Raw genomic sequence first — 24,119 nt, 5'->3', positions numbered from 1 at the left:
CCACTAGCCCAGGTTGCTCCAAGCCCTGTCCAACCTGGCCTTGGACACTTCCAGGGGTGGAGCAGCCACAGCTCCTCTGGGATCCTGTGCCAGGGCCTCAGGACTGATCAGTTGTTGTAATCACTCTGTGTCTCTCAGAGCTGCCCCAGCTTTGCTGCCCCTGAGCAAAGTGCTGAGCGAGTCCATCCATCCCCATGGTCAGCACCCTCTGGGCTCCTCCACCAGCTTCAGTTGGAACTTCTTTAATCTTCTGTGACTGGAGCGCTCTAAAGTCTTGCTGTCCACGAGCCCCAGATGTAAAATAAATCTGGCAAGGCTTTTGGAGACAACTGCTGCCTTGCACTGCAGACCCAAGGCAGCCCAGCTTTCAGCCTGCTCAGCTCCTGTGCAGCTGCAGAGCAGGGACACGGCCCTGCCCAGTGACATCTCCATCCACATCTCCAGCAGTGACAGCCCCAGCTCTGCTCACTGCCAGCAGTGCCCTGGCAGCCAGGAGGGCCAGTCCTGCCCTGGGGGCACCAGCCCAGCATCACTGGTCCAGGGAGGAGATTGTCCCTCTGCTCTGCCCTGGGGCGGCCTCTCCTCCAGTCCTGGGGGCAGTTTGGGGTATCACAATAAAGGAAACATCTAAAGCTGTTGGAGAGTGTCCAAAGGAGGGACACAGGGGTGGGGAAGGGTCTGAGGGGCCACACAAGGAGCAGCTGAGGGCACTTGGTGTGTTCAGCTGGAGACAAGACTGAGGTCAGAGCCCAGCAGGGTCTGCGGCTCCTCCCGAGGGGCAGCTCCGACCTCTGCTCTGGGTGACCAGGGACAGCACCCAGGGAAGGGCTGGAGCTGGGACAGGGCAAGGTCAGGTTGGATCTCAGGGAAAGATTCTTCCCCCAGAGGCTGGTTGGCACTGACCAGGCTCCCCAGGGCAGTGGGCACAGCCCCAAGGCTGCCAGAGCTCCAGGAGGGTTTGGACAACGCTCTCAGGGACAGGGTGGGATTGTTGGGGTGTCTGTGCATGACCAGGGGTTGGACTGGATGGTCCTTGTGGGTCCCTTCCAGCTCAGGGAATTCTATGATTCTGTGAAAGTTGACATGTTTGTTTAGGTTGAATACCAACAGATGTTGGGGTAGTTAATCACTGTGAAATGTTTCATACAAAGTTCTCTCTCTGTTCACTCTGCTGGGTCTGCAGCACCAATTTTGCTTTAAGTGGCTGATTTTCCTCTGCTGTAGGAGCTGCAAATGTCCACGTAACTGCACAGATATAATGTGTATCCTGGGGAAATTTGCTCTCCTGTGCTCCTGATCTCTGTGGAATCAAAGGTGCTGAGCCCTTTGCGGAGCTGATCCTGGGGAAATACAATGTTTATTTTTCTGAGAAGGCAGGAAAGCTAATAAATACTTGTAGAGTGCTCTGCAGAGACAAAATATGAGAATGCAGAAGACGCTTGTGCTGAGGCATGAAGTGCTGACCTTTCCTGAGGCAGAAGGCTCAGATCATTATATACGATCATGTTTGTGTATATTGCAAAGCTGTTTGTTCCCTCTGTGGCATCTCAAGTGAGAGTTATGGCAGGTTCCTTAATTTAAGGAGCAGTCTCAGACTGTTACTCAAACAATTGCATAATGGGTCTGGGGATTAACATGCTGTCAGCTCAATAACTGCTCGGGGACTTTGGTATCAAGGAGAAAATAGTCCTGAACAATATTCTGGTCTCTCTGTTGCAAAAGTCACTGTCACACTCTGCTGGGAGGAGGAAAGCCATGGCTGCTGTGTTGGCACAGAGCTGAACTGTGCCCAGGCTGTGGCTGTGGGACAGAGGTGCCCATGCTCAGCAACTTCCACGACTGTTCTCCATCAGAAAGTATAAAAAATAAACATATTTTTGCTTAAGTCAGGACCCTTCATTCTCCAAAAGTTGATGAAGAGTCTTCCTGACTTTCAGCCAGCGATGGCAGGTGGAGATTTAACCTTGGTTACATTCAGGGTCCCAAATCACCTGATGCTGGTAAAACCAGAACACCAACAAAAGGACACAGTGATTACAATGGTTTGTGTGCTGTGTTTGATTTAGATTGCCTGAAAGGAAGACATTATGGATGTGCACATATACAGTTGTCTTCAATTGTTTAACCACTTTATTTGTGTAACTTGAAGTCAATGGAAAGATTGTTTCTTTGGCTTGTACCTTGTAAGGGAACTTGGTGGAGAAACAGAGATGGAAACAGTGAAGGCAAAGCTCAGCTGGAGCCACCAGCTTTAGCTGACTGCTGCAAGAAGTGCCGTGAGTGTTTGAATATGTATATTTATCAGAAATTATTTTTTTCTACAGATCCCACAAATCAGTTATGCCTCAACTGCACCAGAGTTGAGTGATGACAGGCGCTATGATTTCTTCTCACGTGTGGTTCCTCCAGATTCCTTCCAAGCACAAGCAATGGTGGACATTGTGAAAGCTTTGGGATGGAATTATGTATCCACTTTGGCATCTGAAGGGAATTATGGAGAAAAAGGAGTCGAGTCCTTCATGCAAATTTCCAGAGAGGCAGGTAGGCAACGCCCGTCCCCCTCCAGACAATGCTGTGGAAGTGATGAATGTTACTTTGTACCAAATGTGATATTATTTTTCTAGAACTTACATTTGATTCTAAGGTTGCTTCAGTTCTTTACAATGCTCTGCAATGGCTCCTAGATACTCTCATTCCTGAATTGCTTATGGAGCTTCAGAGTTTGAAACCTCAGTGGCTTTCAGTCATTTCTGGGGGAAATAGAGAACCCTGAGCCTTACCAAGCTCCTGCTGTTGCCCTGGAGGGCATCCTGTGGTGTTGCCATGGGTAGAAGGGAGATTGGAGAATGCTGAGTTTTCCCTCTCCCCAGCTCGGGGTCCTGTGCCCTGACACTCGTTTGTGTCACACTTTGTTCAGCTCTCACATCTCTGCCTGGCTGGGGTTGCTTTGCTTTCAGTCTCTGGGCTAGTTCAGTTGAGATAATTCTAATCTTTCCCTCCAGTTTGGCAGTTTGCTTTTGTTTTCTGCTACAGAACCTAGAAGGGGGCCTGTGCTGAAGGTGTGAGTGCTGTGTGCTCATACCCCCATCCCTGTAACTTATTCTTCAGGGTAAAGAGCTCTAAATTTTCCCCAGAGACACCAGAGTGTAGGAGGACTTTAGCTGGCTCTTTGGGGAATAGAGGTACAAATCCTTGGCAAGCTGATTTGCAATCCAGAATCAGAAGGGTTTGGGAATTGAAATGTTTTGAGTTGGATCCTGTGCTGGGAAGGAGAAATCAGCAGATGCTGTAATTCATTCTTGGTGATAAGTGCAAGGTTCCAGAAGGCTTCAGTGGTAGAGCCTGATGGGGAACACAACGTTGTTGTGCAGGAATAAGCTCTGTTGTATTCCCAGAATGAACACAGACCTCCCACCCTGTGCCTGCCCTGGCATTGCCTCAAATAAAACCAGCCCAGTCCCAACTCAGGGGATGGGGTCAGTGCCCAGCAGTGCCCAGGGCAGGGCAGGGTAGGAGTTGCTCTGGAGCAGCCACTGGAGGTTTCCATCCCTGTGGCTGTTCCAAGGCTGGATCAGCAGCAGCTCTGCCTGCAGGAGAAGCACCAGCTCGCTCCCAAACTGTCTCAGGGAGCTGATGGATCCCTCCTGGCAGCATCATCCCAGAGCACGTGGAGAAGGTGCCTGTGCTTAAAAGAAAGGGGCTTTGGAGAGTGGGATCTGGAATTGTTTCCTTCTATTGATGTCACAGGAGGGACCTGCATTTGCATAAATGTGTCTGTTCCTACAAATGCATATTTATGTGGTATTAAAGAAAATGGGGTTGGATTTAAGACAGCAGGAAGTGACAAATGCCAGAGTTCATTATAATTTAAAATTGGCTTTATTTGCAAATATCCACTGTTGCAAAATCATACCCGAAATATGTTCTCTGTGTCAAGGACAAACTCCAGTGAAGAATGTTGTCCCACTTTATAGACCTTCTGGAGAATTAAATTTATTATGCGAGCTGTTCGTGTAGTCAACATGTAATTCCACATCCTTCATAAAAAACAAAGCACAAACCCAAACCCACCCCCTGTTGACAGCATCTCTGCATGCAGGGGGATGTAGGTCGTGCCTAGGAGATGAAGGCACTAACAGGGATAGTGCATCATCTTCCAGAGGCTCTGGAACAGGAATAATCCGATCCCCGGCGCTGCTGCTGCTTCTTAGGGCTGTGCTGAACTCCTTGTGTCGCACAGATAAAGCTCAGGTGAAGTTCTGAGGGGATTTAATACCTGTCAACAAGTTCCCTGGGGTTGTAAAACCCTGGGAATGTAAGAAGATCCTGTTGTCTGGTGGTTTAATGGAGCTGTGCTGCCTGGAGATACAGGTCCTGACCTTGAATCCCTGTGGAAAAACGGCACCTTGTTCCCTGACTTTAGGGATGGGTTGTGACCCTCTCCAGGTGCTGCCTTGGGGGTTCACGTTGCAATGTCCCTGCCTGGGGGAGAGGGTGTGGAGGATGCCACATTTTTGGGGTTGTTTTCCCAGTGCCTGAGGTGGCAGTGTCTCCATAGGGACACTTATGCCTGGAAAGGATTTGAACAGGCTGCCAGGGGATTGCTGGAGTAGCAGGTTGGGAAGGAGCCTGCTGAAGGAGCAATGAGCACCACTCATTTCCCTGCCTTGTGGCTGGGGGAGATCTTTAGCAGCTCCTGGATCTCTGAAAACACTGGAGTGGTCAAGAGCTGCTGGGAATGCGTGAAGTGAACAGAGGGGAGCAGAGAGGAGAGGGGCTTTCATAAAGTAGAGAGGTGTCACTGAGATAATTTGCACTTCAAATATTAAATGTATTTCAAGGGTCCAAATGCACGTGGCCTGAGTGAGGTGTGTAACTGTGCAGGATCTTTCCAAAGCAGAGTGACATGAGCTGTGCTCCTGTGACACCGCCAGGGTGGGAGGGAGGGATGGGGTGGTGATCCTGCTGCTGCCATGAGAGTGGATTAGTGGGGTGCTTGGGGTGCTGGTCAGGGCCATCACTGATTGGAAAACTCGGGCCAGAAGCAACAGAGATGCAACAGGAGAAGGAATTTTTTTCCTTAGAGAGTTCAGTTCTTGAAATGGTTGGGCTGGGGATTGTTTACCTCTTCTTCCCAGCTTGCAGGGTGTACTCAGCATGCCCTGAAGGGGTAAGGGGAGGATGGAGAGCGGGAGAGGGGTTTGGGGGTGGTTTACCTCATTTTCCAGGGACCTAAGACTTGTAATGTCCATCAGGAGTTGTGCTGTTGCTCTCACAACCCCCTGACAGGAAGGGGGAGCCGGGGGGGGGTCGGGCTCAGCTCCCAGGGAAGAAGGGGCAGGAGGAGAGGGAACGGCCCCGAGGGGCATCAGGAGAGAGTCAGGTGGGGTGTTCGTGAAAGCCTCTTCACAGAAAGTGTTGTCCAGCCCTGGCACAGCTGCTCAGGGCAGTGTGGAGTGACCAGCCCTGGAAGTGTTCAAAAGCATTTGGATATGGCACTTGGGGCCATGAGGAGCAGAGCTGGGAGAGGTGCTGGAGCAGAGCTGGGACAGGTGTTGGAGCAGAGCTGGGACAGGTGTTGGAGCAGAGCTGGGACAGGTGTTGGAGCAGAGCTGGGAGAGGTGCTGGAGCAGAGCTCCTTGTGCTGGTTCTCCCTGCATGGCCCTGTAGGACCAGGGGAGCTGCCAGGAGCAGCCCCAGGGGGAGGCATTTGGTCCCAAATTTGAGGCACACCACAGAGCACAGGCATCATCCGCTCCCAGACAATTGTCTTGTAGCTCATAATGAGGTTCTTTAGGCAGAAAGGAAGATTTAGTCCATAGGTACCAGCACATTTATTATCTCTGGCCTCGAGTCTGCAGCGAGCTAATTATCTAAATTCAGTGTTTTATCCCAACTTGTTTCTGATCAGCCAGGATCTTAGGAAATCTCAGGATGAGTAGAAAGTGCTACCCCTGCTTAGTTTTCAAATATGCTTTAGCATATAAAGACTTTGCTTGATCCTCTGAGTTAATAATTCTTCACAAAGTGACTTTTATTATGAGCACTTCAAGTGAGTTTGAATATGTCATTGTGGCAGGAGATGAAGATTTGAAACATGCTCTGCAGTCTGTGGGATTAATAAATTAGGGGAATGGTCTAATTATGGAAAACCTAAAGGACAATTTCAGATTATTAATGAAACTACTGAATACTTGAATTTCAAAGATTAATTCATCTTTGATTTTTTTAAAAAGATTAATCTGTACCAGAAGGTTAATTGCTATCTGTAAGAAATATATATATTGAAGTCGTTAGCAAAAGACCACTTGAATGCCTCCTAACAGATAAATGAAAGATCTGGAGTGCATTTATTAAGGCTCTCTCTCCCCCAATGGCCCGTTTCACACCCCAGCACCCTGGCTGTGCTCTGAGCAGCCCTCGGTGCTCCCTCACCCCGCTGCAGCACACGCGGGGGAGGAGGGGGATGCCTGGAGCTGCAAGACTGTGTCTGCCACCTTCTCCTCTTCCCTCTGCCTTCCCACGGCTCCCTGAGCCAGCCTGATCCCAGAGACCAGAGCTCCAGCCCAGCCAGGCTGGCTCTGAGCACGAGCCGTGTCTGCAGGACCAGAGCTGTTCCTGCAGAGCTGCCTGTCCCTGAGGCAGGGGCTGGATCTCCACACTGAGGAGAGGATGCTCCCAGCTTGTTGGGAAGGCTAGAGCAGAAGGAGTCTGGAAAAGCTTGGTGCCTTTCTCTGAGTGCTCAAGACGAGCTCAAAGGGGATTACAGCTCCTGTGCACTGTGCTGATGGGACTCGTGCACTGAAGTTTCTCCTGAAGACTTTCAGTCGGTGCCGTTCGTTAAAGCCTCGGCAGAGCAGGAAGGAGAATCAGCCCTAAGCCACCTTAGCACAGAGAGCACAACACTTGTGACAGTCTCTTTATCTTCTTTTCTCCTCCTATTCTGAAATATTCACTTCTGTAATTCCCCAATCTCCGTGATCCTGCCTCTTACACAAGGGCAGAACATCTGGGTGAGCTGGGGTGGCATCACTGCAGGAGCTGGGGGTGCTCAGGGACAAACCCCAGAGCTGGGTGAGCTCAGAGACAAACCCCAGAGCTGGGTGAGCTCAGAGACAAACCCCAGAGCTGGGGGTGCTCAGGGACAGGAACCCCAGAGCTGGGGGTGCTCAGGGACACAAACCCCAGAGCTGAGTGTGCTCAGGGTCAGAACCTTCAAACCAGGGCAGAAAGGGGACCCCTCTCATGGTTCCCTGCCCATGGCAGGGGCTTGGAAATAGGTGATCTTTAAGATCCCTTCACACTCAAACTATTCTTTGTTCCTGTGATTTTCAGTCCTTCTTGCCCTCACAAGTAGATTTTTTTTTTCCCCAGCAGTGCTACTGAACAGTATTTCTTTACTATTTCTCAATATGAATTTGAATTTCTTGATCTTGTTTTTCCCAGCTTTACCCTTGGTACTGAAACCCGTGTGTGTGTCCACATGGGTACCCCTGTGTGGGGCACGGTGTCCTTCTGTCTGACAAGTGGAGCTGTGTCAGGGCAGGGTCAGCTTGGGTATCAGGGAAAGGTTCTTCCCCCAGAGGGTGGTTGGGCACTGACCAGGCTCCCCAGGGCAGTGGGCACAGCCCCAAGGCTGCCAGAGCTCCAGGAGGGTTTGGACAATGCTCTCAGGGACAGGGTGGGATTGTTGGGGTGTCTGTGCATGGCCAGGGGTTGGACTGGATGATTCTTGTGGGTCCCTCCCAGCTCAGGATATTCTGTGACTCTCTGTGTCACTCACCCAGAATCAGATGAAACACTGTTTTGCATTGCATTATAATCTGTGCATTAAATATTATCCTCTCTAAATTCATTGGGTTTTTTTACAAAGTAATGACATTCAATTAAGTAGCTCCTGCAGAAATTATTGTCTATGGATTTTTTATTTGTAACAAAGAATGTTTTAAGTCCCTTTACCCACTGAAAATTGGAAATACAACAGTCTTTCCTAGAACTTTGTTATTTGTTTTCTACACTGACTTGTGCTTCTCAGAAGAACTGAGTCCTTTGATGCGGGTTTTTGGTGATCTGAGTCATCTCCTGGTGCTTTCTGTGACACCCTCAGCGTGGAGTATCATCAGACTCTGCTCTAATTCAGTTCCTCTGCTGATGGGACTGACACTGGTGAGAGCCAGGAGCTGCTCTGTCATCCCTCAGTGATTCACAGAGCTCTCGTGGGCTCCTCTAGGTCTGCTCAGCTGCCTGCTCTGATCCTCAATCTGCATTTTTGTAATAGAACTCAATTTTTATGCTGTCTGTTGGGAATTCCATTAGCACAAATCAGTGCTGGGGAACAGGAGAGAGTGGAGTCACTGCACGAGGGGGTTGTACAACTGTCTGTGCTTCAGAGGGGAGAGGAGACTCCTCTGTCTGTCTCCAATGGAGAAATGATTCCTGGTGCCAACCAGAAAATCCTGCTCTATTTCCTTTTTCTCTTACATTCTGGTGCTAATGAAACATCTCTTGTTTTTCTCTTGATCCACTGAAGCCCTACTCAAGGGTTTGGAACACTCATTGCAGGGAGCAGTCACTTCATAGCATAACTCAGGGTTTGAACCCAAAAATGAGAAAGGAAGGTGAAAAAGGTTAATGGAATCCCTGTGCTGGGCAGAGATTGCGTTGGCCATGGTAATAAAGAACAAACAGGATGTTTTAGGAGAGTTTTAGTACGAGATGCTGGCAGTGGGTGATGCCCATCACCCAGTGATGCCCCAGATTGAGGGTCTCTGATCTCTGTTCCTTGTGGCAGCTCACAAACCCAGCTGTTAACAGAGCCACTGCTCAGATGGAAATTGGGATAAGTCATTGCTTGGAAGGTGATGGGATAAGGTGTTGTGCTGTCCACCCTGATGGCTTCATTGAGCTGGAGGAACAGCCAGTGTTCACTGATCTGCCTCTACCAGAATCCAGGGGCAGAAATCCTGCAGCACTTCAGGCAGAGCAGCTGAGCCTGTGTGGTGACAGACTGGTCCAGAAATCTGGGTTTGAAGTGCAGCCTGAGGAAACCACACGTGGTCATGTGGGTTTTAGCATGTCTTGGCTCTTTGGGGGGTCACAGACCCCAGGGCATTCCTGGAATTTGAGGATAGAAGATGGTTCGAGGCTCAGGGAGTTTTCCCAGTGAATTCCTGGTCCTGCAGACCCCTCCTGTGTGGGGTCAGTGTTGGCAGGAGCGGATGGAGGTCTTGGGGATGGAGGGGCTGCAGTGCAGGGCTGTCCCTTTGTCGTGGGTTGTGTTCAGTGATTCTGCTTTCTGATGGGAATGCCCTTTATTCAATCTCTTGAGAACCTGTTTTCTTGATCAAATACAGCCAAACCAAATACATAAACCACTCATAAAATCAAGTCATTTATATCCCAACATTTCAAGTGTTTTCCATTTTTCTACTTTTCCCAAATATTCATGACTGTGTCCTTTTGGTGTGCAGTGAAGATATGTTGAATAATATTGTCGTGAAATCTATTATTCTCTTTCCTATTGTCAAATAACAAATGTTTTATCATTTCAGAAAAAAATAATCAGGAGCAATTGCTGTGTGAAGCTGCAGCAGCCTGTGCTGTGCTGCAGTCTGTCAGGGCTAATAGGGTTTCCTTTTAATTGTAACTGATCTGCTTGGAGATGCACTTGCCTCAGTCCTCGAGGGTGGTTTGGGTTGCATTTGGAGCTGGATGGTACCTCTGAGAGCGGAAAAGCCAAGTGACTGTGGCACTGTGTGCATGGCCAGTGCTGCTGTGCCTTTTCCCTCACCTGTGGGAAGTGCTGTCCCTTGGAGCAGTGCATGGGGGATGTCCTTAAGGTGATGTCTGGGCTTCTGACTTGATATTGGATAAAACTCATTATCTGCCTGGCTTAGGTGTTCGAAAACCCTCAAGGCACCAGCCTGTGTGTTTAAATTATCCAAACATTGGGAATGCAATCTCCATCTCCTTAGAGAGGCCTCTTCCTCCCTCAGACATAACAGATGTCCTGGGCTGGCTGGCTCCGTTCCCTGAGCAGTAAAGAAGAGTGATGAGATCTGAGCTGCCCTTTGGAAGCATCTACTGCTCTCTCTTGCCTCCACAGGGAGTGTTGGCACCAAATATATGTGCGTTGTTAAAGAATTTGAATTTAAAAAAAAACTTGCAATCACTGGTATCCATGTGATAGATGTATTTTCTTATCTCTTGTCATCATTAGAAGATAAACACCTGGTGTAGCTTTACAGGGTCCTTATGATCTCCTTCAGGAGAGCAGGGAAGCTGCTGGGCACAGGGAACTCAGGGTTTGGATGTGCCCCTGGTGGCACTGCAGCAGCAGGAGCCTCAGTCCAGGGTGGGCATTCTGGGATGGGATCAGCAGGGGCTGAGTAATTCCTTCTTCTCCATAGACTCAGGAAAAATCAATCAGATAGAGCTGGGGAGAAGGAAAGAGGTAAAGATGTGAGGGGATGATTGCCTTTGTGCCTGCTCATGTGGCACCTGAGCCCAGCCCCATCCTGGCACACCCAAATTCCACCCTGTCCTGCCACTGATCTCACCCAGCTGCTTCTGGAGAGCTGGAACAGGCTGCTGTTCCTGCTACAGCCTCAGCCACTTTAATGATAAATATCTGCCTTTTTATGGCATTTATTGACCATGTGGAGATTGCATCTCAAGGACAGAATAAAATTGAAATAGGCAATTCTTGTTGCTGAGCAAATAACCACCAGTGTCCTTTAAAAACGTTCCCCCAGATTTAATAAACCTTCCTGGGATGGGAGAGGGGTCACATGGGTCAGCTGGACAGAAGTGGGTGGTGAAGTCCTGGTTAATCCAAAGCAGAGAAATGCAGTGTTGAGCTTTTGTTTGTCCCAGGGAAGTTGGACACCCCCAGGGGATGCTCCTGAGTTTGGCCCTGGGATGCAGAGGGGAAGATGTTGTTTGGTGCAGGTTCAGTAAGTTTTTCATCCCAGTCCAGGTGCTTTCATTTGTTCTTTGGCAGGATTTCTGCATCTCAAGGGTAATGGTTCCTCCTGGGAAGGACAGCAGGATGGTGCAGTCGGAGGAGCAGGAGCGTTGGTGTTTGTTCTGCAGCCAAGTTCTGCTGGGGAGGAGAGAAATGGGTGAAGAAATGATGGAAATATTGGGAATGGACTAAGTTTGTTAATGTGCATTAGGAAGCCTGAGGAGAAGGTACCCTTGAAGTGCAGAAGGTGGTGTTTTGGGGAGGAGAAGGGGAGAGAATTTGGGTTTAGTGAACAATAAAAGGAACAGGTCCGTGGAAAGGGCAAGAGAGGGGTGAAGAGGAGAAGGAGAGATGAAAAGCTGTAAAATGAAAATAAATAGAAATGGTGGGGGGTTCAAAGGCTGAGCCATGGGCAGGGGAAAGTTATCCCTGAGTAAGGAAGATTTGCCAAGGGAGTGGGCTGGAAACACACCAAAACCACCGATTTCAGGAACAGAATTGACTTGGATTGTAAAAACTTAAAACTTCTGCAAGATAAGATAGAAATTCTTCCCCAGCTCCCTTCTTTCTGCTGGGGGCAGGGAAACCAGGCTTCCTAGAGGTTTCCTTCCGAGTGCCTTTGCTCTCACCAAGCTCTTCCCTTGTGCCTCCCAGCCTTCCTGGGGGGAGATGTGGAGCCTGTGAATCCTGGCTCCCATCCTGGCTCCTGTGCCTGTTCCAGTGTGGGGTGCAAGGCATGTTGTCAGCTTTCCTGAAGGAATGGAATGAATGTCATAAAAGCCTCCTGCAGAGGAAGGCCCTGCTGTCATTTTGACTTTCCCCGTGGAAAATAGAAATGTTGTGATTACACTGAGATTTTCCCATGGGATATGTCTGTTGTGCAAAGTAGGATGAATTTGTTGGGACTTCACTTGGGACCAGCTCTAAATGTGTCTCTGCATCTGAAGGGTAATATATAATGGGATGCAGTAAGTTATTCCAGTTTCTGTCACTGAAATCCTGTATCCCAGGAGGAAATACAAAATATTGCCTCATCTTGTACCTTCCATACTTCACAGTCCCTTTTCACTTTGTGCTAATGCAAAGAACAGCTTTCCCAGCCGTGGGGGAGTAGCAGCACATAAATAATTTGGAGATGCCTCTTCCATCACGCGCCTCCCCTGCCTCCTTCATTCCTTCTCCTTCCTCAGACAACTGAGGATGACAAACACCCTGAACCCTCCACACTTGTGGAAGATGGTTTTCATGCCCTGCTAGTGACCTTCTGGGCATGCCAAAACACTCCCTGGTCTGTCCATGAGGATGTATGAGCCCTCCCCTCTGCAGCTCCTTGTGTAGGAAGCAAAGGTCAATGAGAGGAGCAAACCCCTCTAATGGGGGTGTGTGTGTTCCCCCCTTGCAGAGTCACAGCAGGGAGGGAATGATGATCAATGGAGTTCTCAATCTTCCTTACATGTTCTTGGGAAAGTTATTTATCAAGGCAGTGTTTGAAATACTATTTACTGTACTGTATCCAAAAGGTACCTGAGCTGGAAGGATGAGCTGCAATACTGCACTTTAAGTGGTTTCCATGTACAGGCAGGACGTTGGGAAGATGTATAGAGGTGTATACAGGCACTTTATAGCTCAGGCTGTTCTGCTCCTTTTCCATTTCGTGTTTCAAGATTTATATATTTTCAATCTAAAGTGAATGTTATAATGGAGACTGTCATCATTATTTGAACACGCTACCAATGCCCTTATTTAAACAAAAAACTCCTGTTGATGGTGCCCCACCCTCTTTCCAGGCAGGTCCCTTGGCTGATCCTGTGTCGTGTGATGGCAAATTATGGTGTTTTCCTGTAGTAGTCCCTGTTCACAGCATTTTTGGGGTGTTAATATCAAAAGGTTGGCAAAAAACCAAATTATTTAATTATTATCAGCAAAAGACTTTGCATTTATTTTGTTGTGTAAATGAAATAGAGATGAAACAGGTTAAACATGGAAATGCAACTCCAACATTTGTGTTTGGGAAATGAGCAGATGTTGCAATTCTCCATGTGGTTCAGAGAGCATGGGGTGTTTGGGCAGGGCTTGGACTTGGTCTTGAAGGTCTCTGCTGACCTTAATGATCCTGTGATTTTGTGCAGATGTTGGGGGTTTGAATTGGCTCCATGCTGGCTCTGGGTGCTCTATGCTGGCTCTGTGCTGGCCCTGGGTGCTGCCGGACACGCTGCAGCCGTTTCCTCACTCCCAATAACCAGCAGTGCTTCTCTCAGTGCTGTTTGCTTGGGAGAGCCCAAGGCTGATGAGGAGAGATGCCATCCCTGGTCTAGATGAGTGTGTGAAATCCCATGTTCTGCTCGAGGCTGGGGAAGGCCCTGCCTGTGCTGCCTGGGGAAGGTGCATCACCCACGGCAGCAGCAGTGGCAGCAGCAGTGCAGGTCCCTCTGGGCTCGTGTCCCTCTGGGCTCGCGTCCCTCAGGACTCAGGTCCCTCTGGGCTCGGGTCCCTCTGGGCTCAGGTCCCTCCAGGCTCAGCTCCCCAGCAGCTCCCCGAGAGTCTGGAGGAACCCCCAGCCTGCAGTGGGGTTCGACAGAGCTGAGGAAGAGCAGCTCAGAGCTGCCCTCCCTGCTCTGTTCACCCACTGCTCCCTGTCCCTGCCTGAGCTCCCTGTCCCAGGCGTGCTGGGGGAGCTGCTTCTCTGGGCACCAGAACATTCCTGCTGGTGGCCCCACTCTGGGATCAGGGAGAGTGGCTTCCCAGGAAAAATAGAAAGCAGAAGCATTTCAGGGAGCTGCCTTCCCATGGCAGAGTCGCTGCAGCTGCGAGAAGCCTGGCAGGGGCTCTCAGCCTGGAAGGGGCTATCGCAGGCTGGGATCAAGAAAATACTCTTTAAGCATTGATTAAAGATACACCATAATTTAATTCCCTGGATGTATTTTGTTTCTCCCCTTAATTCACCAATCCACAGCATCTAATCAACCCTTTCATTGTCTCTCAGTTTATCTTATATCTATATTTTGTTCCTTTTCCAGCCTAATGGTGTTTTCCCTCAAATGACTTGGTTCTCTTTGTTCACTGTCTTCCTTCAGGAGTATCCCCTGTGCTGTCCCTTGGTCCCAGGCCTGTTCTTCTTTGGAGCACTCAGGGCCAAGCCCAGTTCTCTCCAGACATGGCTGTGCTCAATTATCTTTATTTATAATGACTTGGCTTCCTCAGGACCAAGGCCTGTGTTGAGCTGTGCGATCAGAGCTTTCTAGGAGAGATGTCCTCAGGTTAACTTCCACCCCAGCAAGCCATGAAGCTGACTGGGAGCTTGCAGTGCAGTGATCCCAAATATAGCAGCTTTTCCACTTAAACAATGAAGGATTTCACTTAAATGCCCGTGTTTTAAGAAGAGCAGGGTGCAGATGCAGAACAGCAGGGAGCCTTTTTTGACAGCTCTTCATTGACTTTTCATTGCTGTTTATATATTTCTTTTAAAGACAATTTTATATCCAGGCAAAAGCAAGTCTAGACAGATTGTCTAAAAACTTTTATTGGCTAATTAAGATTATACTGCTGGTATAGCACTGCTGGATAGCATGGACTCTGCTTAAGAAGTGGCTTTTATTTTTTTGCAGCATGTACCTTTTGCCAAGTTTTCTCCTATTATTCCTTTGGAGGGCTTTTTTCATATCTATTTCAATGTCAGAACCAAATGCCACTTGAAGTCTGATATTTGGACATCTGAGTGTGTGCAGAGGAACTGGAGCACCTTGATTTTTTCCCAGAGTACTGAGTGTTTGTGGTTTCTCTTTGGATTGATTGCAGATGCAATTGCTCTGCACACACAGAAATCAATCCAGCCTTAAAAGGCTGTGTCTCAGTGTTGTGGCCTCAGCCTTTGTGGAGGGTGGGAGGTGACAGCCCTGGCAAACACAGCCCTGGTGCCACTGTGCAGTGACCTGGGGACGTGTCTGAGCAGAGGCAAAGCCCAGAGGAGCTGTGCTCCCAGGGGTGATGCTGCTCTCTTTGGGATTAACTCACCTCTGGGCCAAGCTGGATGGTTTATAAAAAAAAAAGAAGAGTGTTTATTTGGAGGTGGGGGTGAGGAAAGTGGCTTTGGACACTTGTGTATCAAAATTGGTTCTATTTTGCCAACTCATCAGAATGGTTTGGGTTGGGAGGGACCTTAAACATCATCCAGACCATCCCACCCCCTGCCATGGGCAGGGACACCTCCCACTATCCCAGGTTGCTCCAAGCCCCATCCAACCTGGCCTTGGACACTCCCAGGGCTGGGGCAGCCACAGCTTCTCTGGGCAACCTGTGCCAGTTCCAGCTCAGTGTGTTAAGAACAGTGTCCTGCTTACCCTGAGCCAGGATGAATTGGAGCTTGGATATGCCCACTTGGGACTTTTTACCTCTTAGTAATCCCTGAATCGGTTCATTTCTTTTGTTGTTCATCCTCAGGAAAGCACAGCACATTCATTACAGCCTGAACTGATCTCAAACCTCCAATTGCTGTAATCAAATAACTTTTATTTATTACCATCAGGAGGGGAGGCAGAGAAGCAGCCTCACAAAATCACAGCCAAAGTCTGCAGTGCCCAAGCTGTTCCTTGAAAGAAACATTTCCTTTTGAAAGATCCCTGAGGACCCCCAGCCCCTCTGCAGGTCCCTCACTCAGATGCCCTACAGTGTCCCTGCTCTGGAGGAGGCACTAAAAAGGCAATTAGCACTTTTGAGGGCTTTGCAAATTTTATTAGTCTGGTGTCTCTTGAGGCTCTGGCCAGTAATGCTACTTCATTTGAGTTCCTTTGATGCAGTGTTTTCCCCCAGACTTTCCTGAGAACAAGTGCAAGGGCTGGAGTTCCAGTGCAGTGAATCCAAGGAATGACAGCCTCGCTTCCCGAGAACGTCCCAGCTCCCTGACAGCACCAGCCCCTTTCAAAGCCACACCGTGTTCTTTCTCTGCAGGGCCTTGGCAGCCCCAGGTGGGTGCTGACACTTCCCCCTGCCCCTCAGAGCCGGGCTGTGCCCCTGTGTCAGTGCTGGGCAGGACACCCCTGGGTGCTGAGGGTGCCCCGTGTCGGGGAGCGCGGGCAGCGCGTGGCTCTGAGCAACGTCACAACGAACCCAAAGGTAATCACCTTCCCCAGCTTTGGTGGGATATATTTGATTACATTTTATTAATCTCTGGCTTCTGAGCGTTTCCCAGCTCTGCAGTGAGCACAGAGCTGCTCCTACAGTCACTCACCCAGCTCCTCTCCTGCTCCAGCCCCACCTCGCACGTCAGCGGGGCGAGAGAACGTCGGGTTTGGAGTCGGGTTTGATTTCCCAAGGATTTTCAACAGCCTCCCCAGCATGAAAAGCAAAGCACATTCCTTCCATCACTTTGCAAATTCAAGCAGGTTTCAAAGCCAAACCTGTGGAGTTTTGTCAGCCTCAGAGTGCCTTTCTCCGAGCAGAATGCCATTGATTAGGCTCTAACGACATCTCTGACTTAAAAAGGAGCCAAGGATCATAAACATTAAAGATAGGAAGATATAATTTGGATGTCATTAGTACTTAAGCTGCTTTTTTCTTCAGGATGTGAATGTGCACAGGTGGATTAGCAGCTGGCTTTGAAATATAGGATTTTTCCTGTATCAAACATGGGTGAAAATACCTGGTATTTGGAGCTGATTTGCAGATCTGTCTTTGCTCATCCAAGCAGTTGTGTCATGAACTGATCTCAACCAAGAAGAGCTCTCTTTTTCTCTGTTTAAATCAGCCACTCTATAGGTATCATACTTTATCTGTAGATATCAAACTCCTTGTACTGGCAAATCCAGCTGTGACAATCCCTCCCCAGCCCAGGTCTCCATTCCAGCATCACCCGTGTCCAGGGCTGTGGCTGCACAGTGTGACCAGGCCATGCAAGGGCAGGGGGCAGCCTGGGGACCCCAACACAGATTTGGGGCTGCCCAGGCACCAGAGGGTTTAAATCCCTGCTCTCCACTCCTGCTGCCCCAGCAGGTCAGGGACTGGCTCAGTGATACTGGCTGTGATCTTGAGAGTCTCTTTAAGGGATTTGTCTCCAATCCAGGGTTCAGTTTTCAGTAGAAAGCCTGCAATTATCTGCATTTAAAGCTTCTCTTCCTCTCTGCTCCAGAGGTAAAGATTTGGGAATTTGGGGATGCAGGATGTCATCCTGTTCTGGAGGAGCATCTCTGCAGGGTGAGGTGTGTTGGGGATGTCTTGGGGCTCCTGCAGGAAACCCCCAAAGGTGCTTGTGTGGGACAGCTGAGATTCCCATATGATGCATTTCTCAGCCTTGGTGTGGAATAGAGGGACAAAGGGAAAAAAATCCTACTTTTTCCTAGGAATGCTGATTCCTGAAGCACAGCTGGTTCCCAGTTTCCAGGTGAACAGGTATGAGTTGTCTGTAGGTGTGTTTGCCATGGTGCACAATCCCATTGTGTGCTGAATTACAGGGAAGAGCATTACTGGGGAATCAACCCAGCAAAAGTGATTGACAGCTCCAAATATAAAAAAAAAAGTCGTATAAAGGAAACCAAAGCTCTGCAGACAGGATCAGAAAAGTGCAAAATCTGAAACATTCAAAGGCAAAGTATATGACAATGACATGATGAGACAAAGAGTCATATTATTTTAACTAAGAGCCAGATTTAGAACACCCTGGGAGAACATTTTCTGGGTAGCTAAGTCTGCCAAAGTGAGAAAAATGAATTATCCTCTCAACTTCTGCTCTTCATGATCCAATGTATGGACTTGAAAATGGGTTTAGAACAAAGATCAGCCCTGTCATTACATCAATATGACTTACTGTGAGTGTTGGGCACTGTGGCTGGGGACAGAAAGGTTGCCAGGCTAAATTAATTACAGGAAAAGCACGAAGAGTAATTGGCAAAAAGTGCTGCTCGCTGTGGTCTCTGGCACTGTGGCACAGGAGGAGCTCAGCCACTGCCAAAGTGTCTGTGATACTTGGGAAAAACCCCTCCCAGTTCTGTGAGTGACCTCTGAACCTGGGCACAGAGGGTTTGATGGATAAAGGGGCCCATAAAGGGGCTGTGGCTCTTGGAAATAACGGGGTTTAATTTGCAATTGCAGCAGCTGAGCTGGGTCAGGAAAGGGTTTGTGTTTGGTTGTCTCAAAGAGCCCCACTGGCTGCAGAGTCCCTGGCACTTACAGGGAGTTATTTTTTAAATGGTTCTTACACACCTGAGTAACTTAATCGTGCAAATTGAACCCACTCCCTCCTCCTCCTGCTCCGGGGGCATTGCTTCCTTTGTTCAGGGCAGAATTCCAGCTCCTGGAGCCCTGTGAGAGATTTCTAATCCTATTAGAGTAGAATGGTGAAAGTTTGCTCTTTGAGTCTTTAAACATCCTTATCAAGTGTAAATGTCTCATTGCTTTGGCAGCTGATGTTTTTCTTGAAAAATTAACTCTTCTCCAAAAATGACACCCTTGCAGCAGACAAGCCATTGGGTTCTATCCATTCCTTTTCTCAGCTCCCAGCCCCAAATCAAACGTGTTTAAAGGTCATCAGTTAAGATACCATTCCTTATGCATTTCCATATTGTTTAAAATGATGCCATTCTCCTTTGCATTGGTGCAAACAGTGTTCTCTGTGAAGATAAAGGAAGGAAATACACTGGCAGCAGAATGGGCCTTGGTCAGGAGGCACAGGAAAAGGAACAAGACTGCAGTGTAAAGTTTGGTTTTTCACTGCCCCTTTGGTGCTTCCCAGAGTCCCTATGGGAAGCCCCTCTTTTTTGGTAGCTACATCTTCTCTGTCCTTTGATCCAAATCTTCAGGTTGGATGGAGTTTTGAGCAACCTGGGCTAGTGGAAGGTGTCCCTGCCCATGGCAGGGGGATGGTATTGGATCATCTCTAAGGTCCCTTCCAACCCAAACCACTCTATGGTTCTGTGATGATTCTGTGTCCATCAAAGCACCCCAGTCACTTGGGAGAAGGATTCCAGCATAGGAATAACGTGAACAGATGTATGTGTGATTGCTTGGTATTTATTGGCTCTTTTATTTGATGTGTGATCCCATTTGATACGTGATCCTCTCTGGTTTGACTGTCCCAGGGGCACTGGGTAGAACCCCAAAGTGCCCAAACAGGGCCTTGGTGTCACAGGTGGGAGGGAGGGAGGTCCCTGGGGACTGTCACAGTGACTGCAGGTCATGTCCTGTCACATCCTCCATGGGAGTGTTCCCTCAGAAGCTGAGGAATGGGAAAATCCATGCACATGGTGGTGTTTCTCTCCTGATTTCCTGGGTGTGGGTGAGGGCCCCTGTGCTGCAGGATGGGAACAAGCCTGGCCAGGAAGGGAGGGGATGTAATTACTCAGCACAGGACAGACCCTGAGGTCGCTTACAGAGACATAATCCTCCCCAGAGAGGCACAAGTGTGCTGAGAGAGCACATTGCAGTTAAACTTGATTAGAGAGAGCAGCTCAGTATTTCTGATAAAATCATTAATCTAATTTTTGTCTAATTTTTATTCTTTGTTCACCATTACAACCATCCCACATTACTTCCAGGCTGGGTTGGGGCTGTGGAGGCTGATTAAATTGCAAAGCAGACTTTTAAATGAAAGGATCCATATCTAGCTGCTCTCATTATCAGCTCCAAGAAATTAAATCTGCCTTTAATGATTTACTCTAAACCGAATCAAAGAGGCATTGGAAAAACAAGGGGCAGAGTGGCCACAGAGGCTGCAGCTGGATGGAGGGAGCAGTGAGGGGAAAGGAGCCAGATAAACCCCAGCCCAGGCAGGGCTCCAGCCCTCCCTGCAGCAGCTTTGAGCAGGGAGCCCGTGGCTGTGAGTCCTTGTGCTGCCTGGAATGTTGTGCAGGGCAGTCGTGTGGTCGTGCTCAGTGCTCAGCTCCAGGAACAGAAGGTGTTGTTTTTCTGTGAGCTTTTATTCCTGCCTGTTACATAAGGCTCTAACACTTCTGTGAGGCTGCACAGATTGCTGCTCCCCTCTGCAGGTTGATGTGCTCGTTATTCCCTCGAGGGTGGGATTTTAAAAAGCTCTGGAAACTCCCCTTTGCTCTGACTGAGCCCATCACCAGCCCTGTGGGGAGGAGCTGGGGCTCAAGGGCTGAGGTCCAAGCCCAGGGGGAGCCTTGTGCTGCCTCAGCTGGGCTCAGAGGTGTCTGTGGTGGGTACATGGAGTGCAAACCTCTCTAGATGTACATTCATTTATATTTTTATGTCTATTTATAGTCATATGATATATCTTAATGATCAGCACCTCAGCAACCTGGTCTGATGGAAGGTGTCCCTGTCCATGCCAGGGGGATCAGAACTAGATGATCTTTAAGGTTCCTTCCAACCCAGCTCATTCTGGGATTCCATGATCTTCAGCTTGATCCCTGTTTGTCCCTGTTTCTTCATGGATTAATGGCATTGTTGTACCAGGTTCCTGCCTGACCCCAGCAGGGAGTGCCAGGGTGAGGGTCATTCTTCCTGCAGGGTGGGGGAGGCACATGGGCTGCCCTGTGCTGGAAATCCTGTGCCAGGTCTGGCCCTTGTTCCACTTCTCCTTTAGAAGGAGGATGGCAGGGACCAGGAGTGGCCACTGTCACAATCCTGCAGCTGCATTTATAAAAGCCCCAAACCCAGTATTTTTCTGTGGGAATAACCAGAATCATTGAAGTTGGAAAAGCCCTCTAAGGGAGTCAAGTCCAACTGTTCCCCCAGCAGTTCCAGTCCCACCACTAACCCCTGACCCCGAGTGCCACATCCACATGGCCTTTACATCCCTCCAGGGGTGGGGACTCCACCATTGCCCTGGGCAGCCCACTGAGTAGATGTGTGTTGTTCTGCCATAACCAATTTATTCAGATTATGAAACCTTTAGAAACGAGCTGCTGACTCAGGATGCCTGTGAGCAGCAAGAATATGCTGTTACTCCATCAAAATTACATGCCCAGTGGCCTCAGTTGTATGCTGACCACCCAGCCTGGCAGGCTGCATGGAACAGATGTTATCTTATGTTTAAAATAATAATTAAAATGTTTAAACAAAAGAGCACCTCCCCCAACTTCCACTGCCCAGTATTTAAGATGACGTGGTGGGTGGTGTTCAGAACATCCCTGGGCTTGCTCCAGTCCCCCAGGGACAGACACGTGTGGTCAGACCTCCAGGGCTGGGGAGAGGCAGAGGCTGGATCTGCAGCTCTGCTTTGGTTTGGGTCAGGACTTTGGTTTTTGGGGTATATTCCAAGGCTGGCTGAGGTCAGAAGTCACCAATGAAATTTTTCACCACATTGTTTTGCCTTCCTTGAGGACAACAGCAGTGATGTGAGCTTACTGCAGGTTTAGGCTTCTGAATGTTCTCAGTTAATGGCCCTGAGATCCTCCTGGAGGAGGCAGCAGAGCAGCCAAGGTCTGGTTGTTCCATGGGGCAGGAGATGTGGTCAAACAGAGCAGAATCCCTGTGCTGTGGGATGTGCTGGTCCCTGCAGTCCAGGACCTACCCAGATGGCTGCTTAACTAACATTTTATTTTGGGTTTCAAGCTGCAGTTAGCCCTAATTCACACCTTTATAAAAAGTACATAATTTTTACTGTAAGTTCATTTTTCAGGCAAAAATGACGTGAATGTGGAACTTCATCTTATCTCAGAGTGTGTTAATGGAAAAAGTTCAACTTCGCTCCAGCTGATCTGAAATTTTAAACGAGCTTGATGGAAAAGTCAAGGCAGGAAATTTTTGGGCTTTTTACAGGAATGAAAAGATGAGACTTGTTCTGAAAACTCTTTGTAATCTTAGGCCTGTCCAGTTAGGAAAGTCATGCTGCCTCTGGTGCCCAGATTGTCACGATGGGTTCTGGTTCTGGAACAAAACCAGCCAGATCAGCTGCACTGGCTGACTCCAGAATTCATTTAATTACATTTCAGTTCACATTTTCAGCTTTTAATTCATGTCCAAATGGCCAAAAGATTGGTAAGTTTGTTGCTTGGTTGGTTGGTTGATTGGGGTTTTTAACCTTCATTTTTTGAAACAAAGAAAAATTACAAGAAGGTGTTTTCAGACTCATGGTTGGGCTTAATTGTGCTCTGGGTTTGTGCAGGCTTCAGAAAAGTCTTTCAAGGGCAATCCTGAATTCTCTCCTTGCATGGGTGATCCACAGGACAAGCTCCTTTCCGCTTCCTTGGTTTTCTAGTTTTTTCTTTTCATGAGTTTTAAGAAGAGTTTGAATTGGTATAGAGGAAAAGGAAGGGTAGAGGGGAGTGTGGCATGTGTATGGTCACTGATGGACCAAGACAATTCTGCCATAACAGTTAATAATAATTTGAATAAAGAAAAGGTAATTAAATCCACACAAATCTTAAATTTTATTTGCACATATGTCTGAAAGTTTGAAAGCATGTCCTGGAGTCAAACTGGCAATAAAAATGACAGGGCAGAGAAAGCTGAGGAGTGCTCCCATGAGACATGGAACTCATTAACCCGAGCTCAGCAAGCATTTAAGCATCAAACAGTGCTGTTAATTTGGGGGGCCTGCTTAGTGTTTTGGGCAGGATTTGGGGTTTGCCCCCTTGGGCCTTATTATTGTCACCTTCCTCTGTAAAGTCCCTCCTGTACTCCAGGAGGAGTCCCCCAGGGTGGGCTCCGTTTTCCAAAGCCATGCTCCAAGCAGGACATCTCTGTACTTACTGCCTGTGGAATTTCTGACCCAAACAGATCTGCAGAGTGCAAAAATTATGGTGTAATTACCTTCATCATTACCTAGAGGTCCCACAATGTTTCCCATCCCAAGTGGGTTTTTTTTCTCCAAAAGTGGAACAAAAGTCCTCCCTTCCCTGCAGCACATTCCTGCTCCCAGCACTGCTGAGGGTGGAGCTGTGGTGGGTCATGTTCCCAATAGAAACTTCTGTGTTTGGGTTGGTAACTGCAATTTGAGTGAAAACATTGACTTTTTCTTTAGGTAAAGGTGTACCTGAGGAGTGGGTATGTCTCAGGGTTCGTGAAAATTTGACGTATCTGGAAACAGTCTCTGGACAGTCAGGCTTTTATACCAATAATTGAAACACAAGTGGAAGCCACAGAGCTCTTACCTGTGTTCCTTAACAAGTAATGTTCATTTATTCTATGCATATATAGGTGTATAACTTCATAGCTTTACATAATCTTGTGGCTGGTGTTAATTGAATTAGTCACGCTTTTGGAATACTGAAAAGATTTGCCTGTGGGAATTTCTCCTCAGTTGTGAGTCAACAGTCGATTCTCAGGATTTTGTTTTAGTCAGTGGCTCTTTATTAAAATAAACAAGATTACTGACGGGGAGAAATGTTTCCTCTGTTGGTATTAAAAGGAGGGATGGGAGATGCCAAGGTGAGGGAACGGGGATGAGCAGGGATGGATTAAAGCTTTGGCACTGTGATGGACAGACACGTTACCTTGGCAGGTTTGTTTCTGGCTGGTTCTACCCTCTCTGGCTGTTCTCCTCCTGAGCAGTGGAGTGGTTGGGTGATGGCATGGGGACAGTTTTCTCCTGCTCTCCCAGTCCTCTGACTCTGCTCACCCGCAGTTTGGTGTCTGGTGCCATTTCTGGCTCCCCCAGTGATGGAATATGTTTATTTATGCAAGATTTGAGAATACCAGGTTTGAAGCTCGTCAGTAATTTATATTTTAAGATTCATTTTGCTGTTGTGTCTTACCTCTCTGGTAATTGGTTGCATTGCCAGTCTGTAGGGTTTGGTTTGCTTAGAACAGCCTTTTCCTTGAGCCTGGCTCCACGTGAGCCTCTGAACTTTGAAATGTCCATTGACTCGTGAGCTGAATATCAATAATGTGGGCAGAGGCAGAGCTGGAAGCCAGGAGTGAGCTCCTGGCTCATCATTCCCATCTTGTGTTTGTAGCTCTGGAGCTTTATCTCCTGTGACATTTTAATCTCTTTCCCACTCTTGGGGAGTGGACAGTGAACGGGATGGATGACTGGAGCAGCTTTGGGGGACACCCCGTGGTTCATCCATGGGGAGATGACCTTCCTTATGATGTGTTTGGCTATTTCCAGCAGCTCCTGCTCTCCAGGAGAGCCTTGGAGCCCTGCACTGCCCCTCTGCCATGGTCCTGCTGCAGCTCTCCACGTTTTCCACTCCTAAAAGAGAGGACTGTGCTGATGCTGGGCAGGAGCTGGGCTCCCTTCAGCCCCGAGGGTGGT

At 48.4% G+C, this 24,119-nt stretch overlaps 1 protein-coding gene across 5 annotated transcripts in view; it reads left to right on the top strand.

The window, feature by feature from the left end:
• GRM7 (glutamate metabotropic receptor 7) overlaps positions 1-24,119 on the top strand; it is a 226,820-nt gene that overhangs the window by 84,677 nt on the left and 118,024 nt on the right. For all 5 annotated transcript variants that reach the window (XM_017827089.1, XM_017827084.1, XM_017827088.1 and 2 more), the window contains exon 2: positions 2,325-2,541. In XM_017827089.1, coding sequence (XP_017682578.1) covers positions 2,325-2,541 — 217 coding nt within the window. The remainder of the gene's footprint in view (positions 1-2,324; positions 2,542-24,119) is intronic.

This window comes from Lepidothrix coronata, unplaced genomic scaffold, assembly GCF_001604755.1.
Source record: "Lepidothrix coronata isolate B3197 unplaced genomic scaffold, Lepidothrix_coronata-1.0 Scaffold134, whole genome shotgun sequence".
NCBI lineage: Eukaryota > Metazoa > Chordata > Aves > Passeriformes > Pipridae > Lepidothrix > Lepidothrix coronata.
The sequence above is the reverse complement of the archived record's forward strand: the minus strand, read 5'-3'. Positions and strand labels throughout refer to the sequence as shown.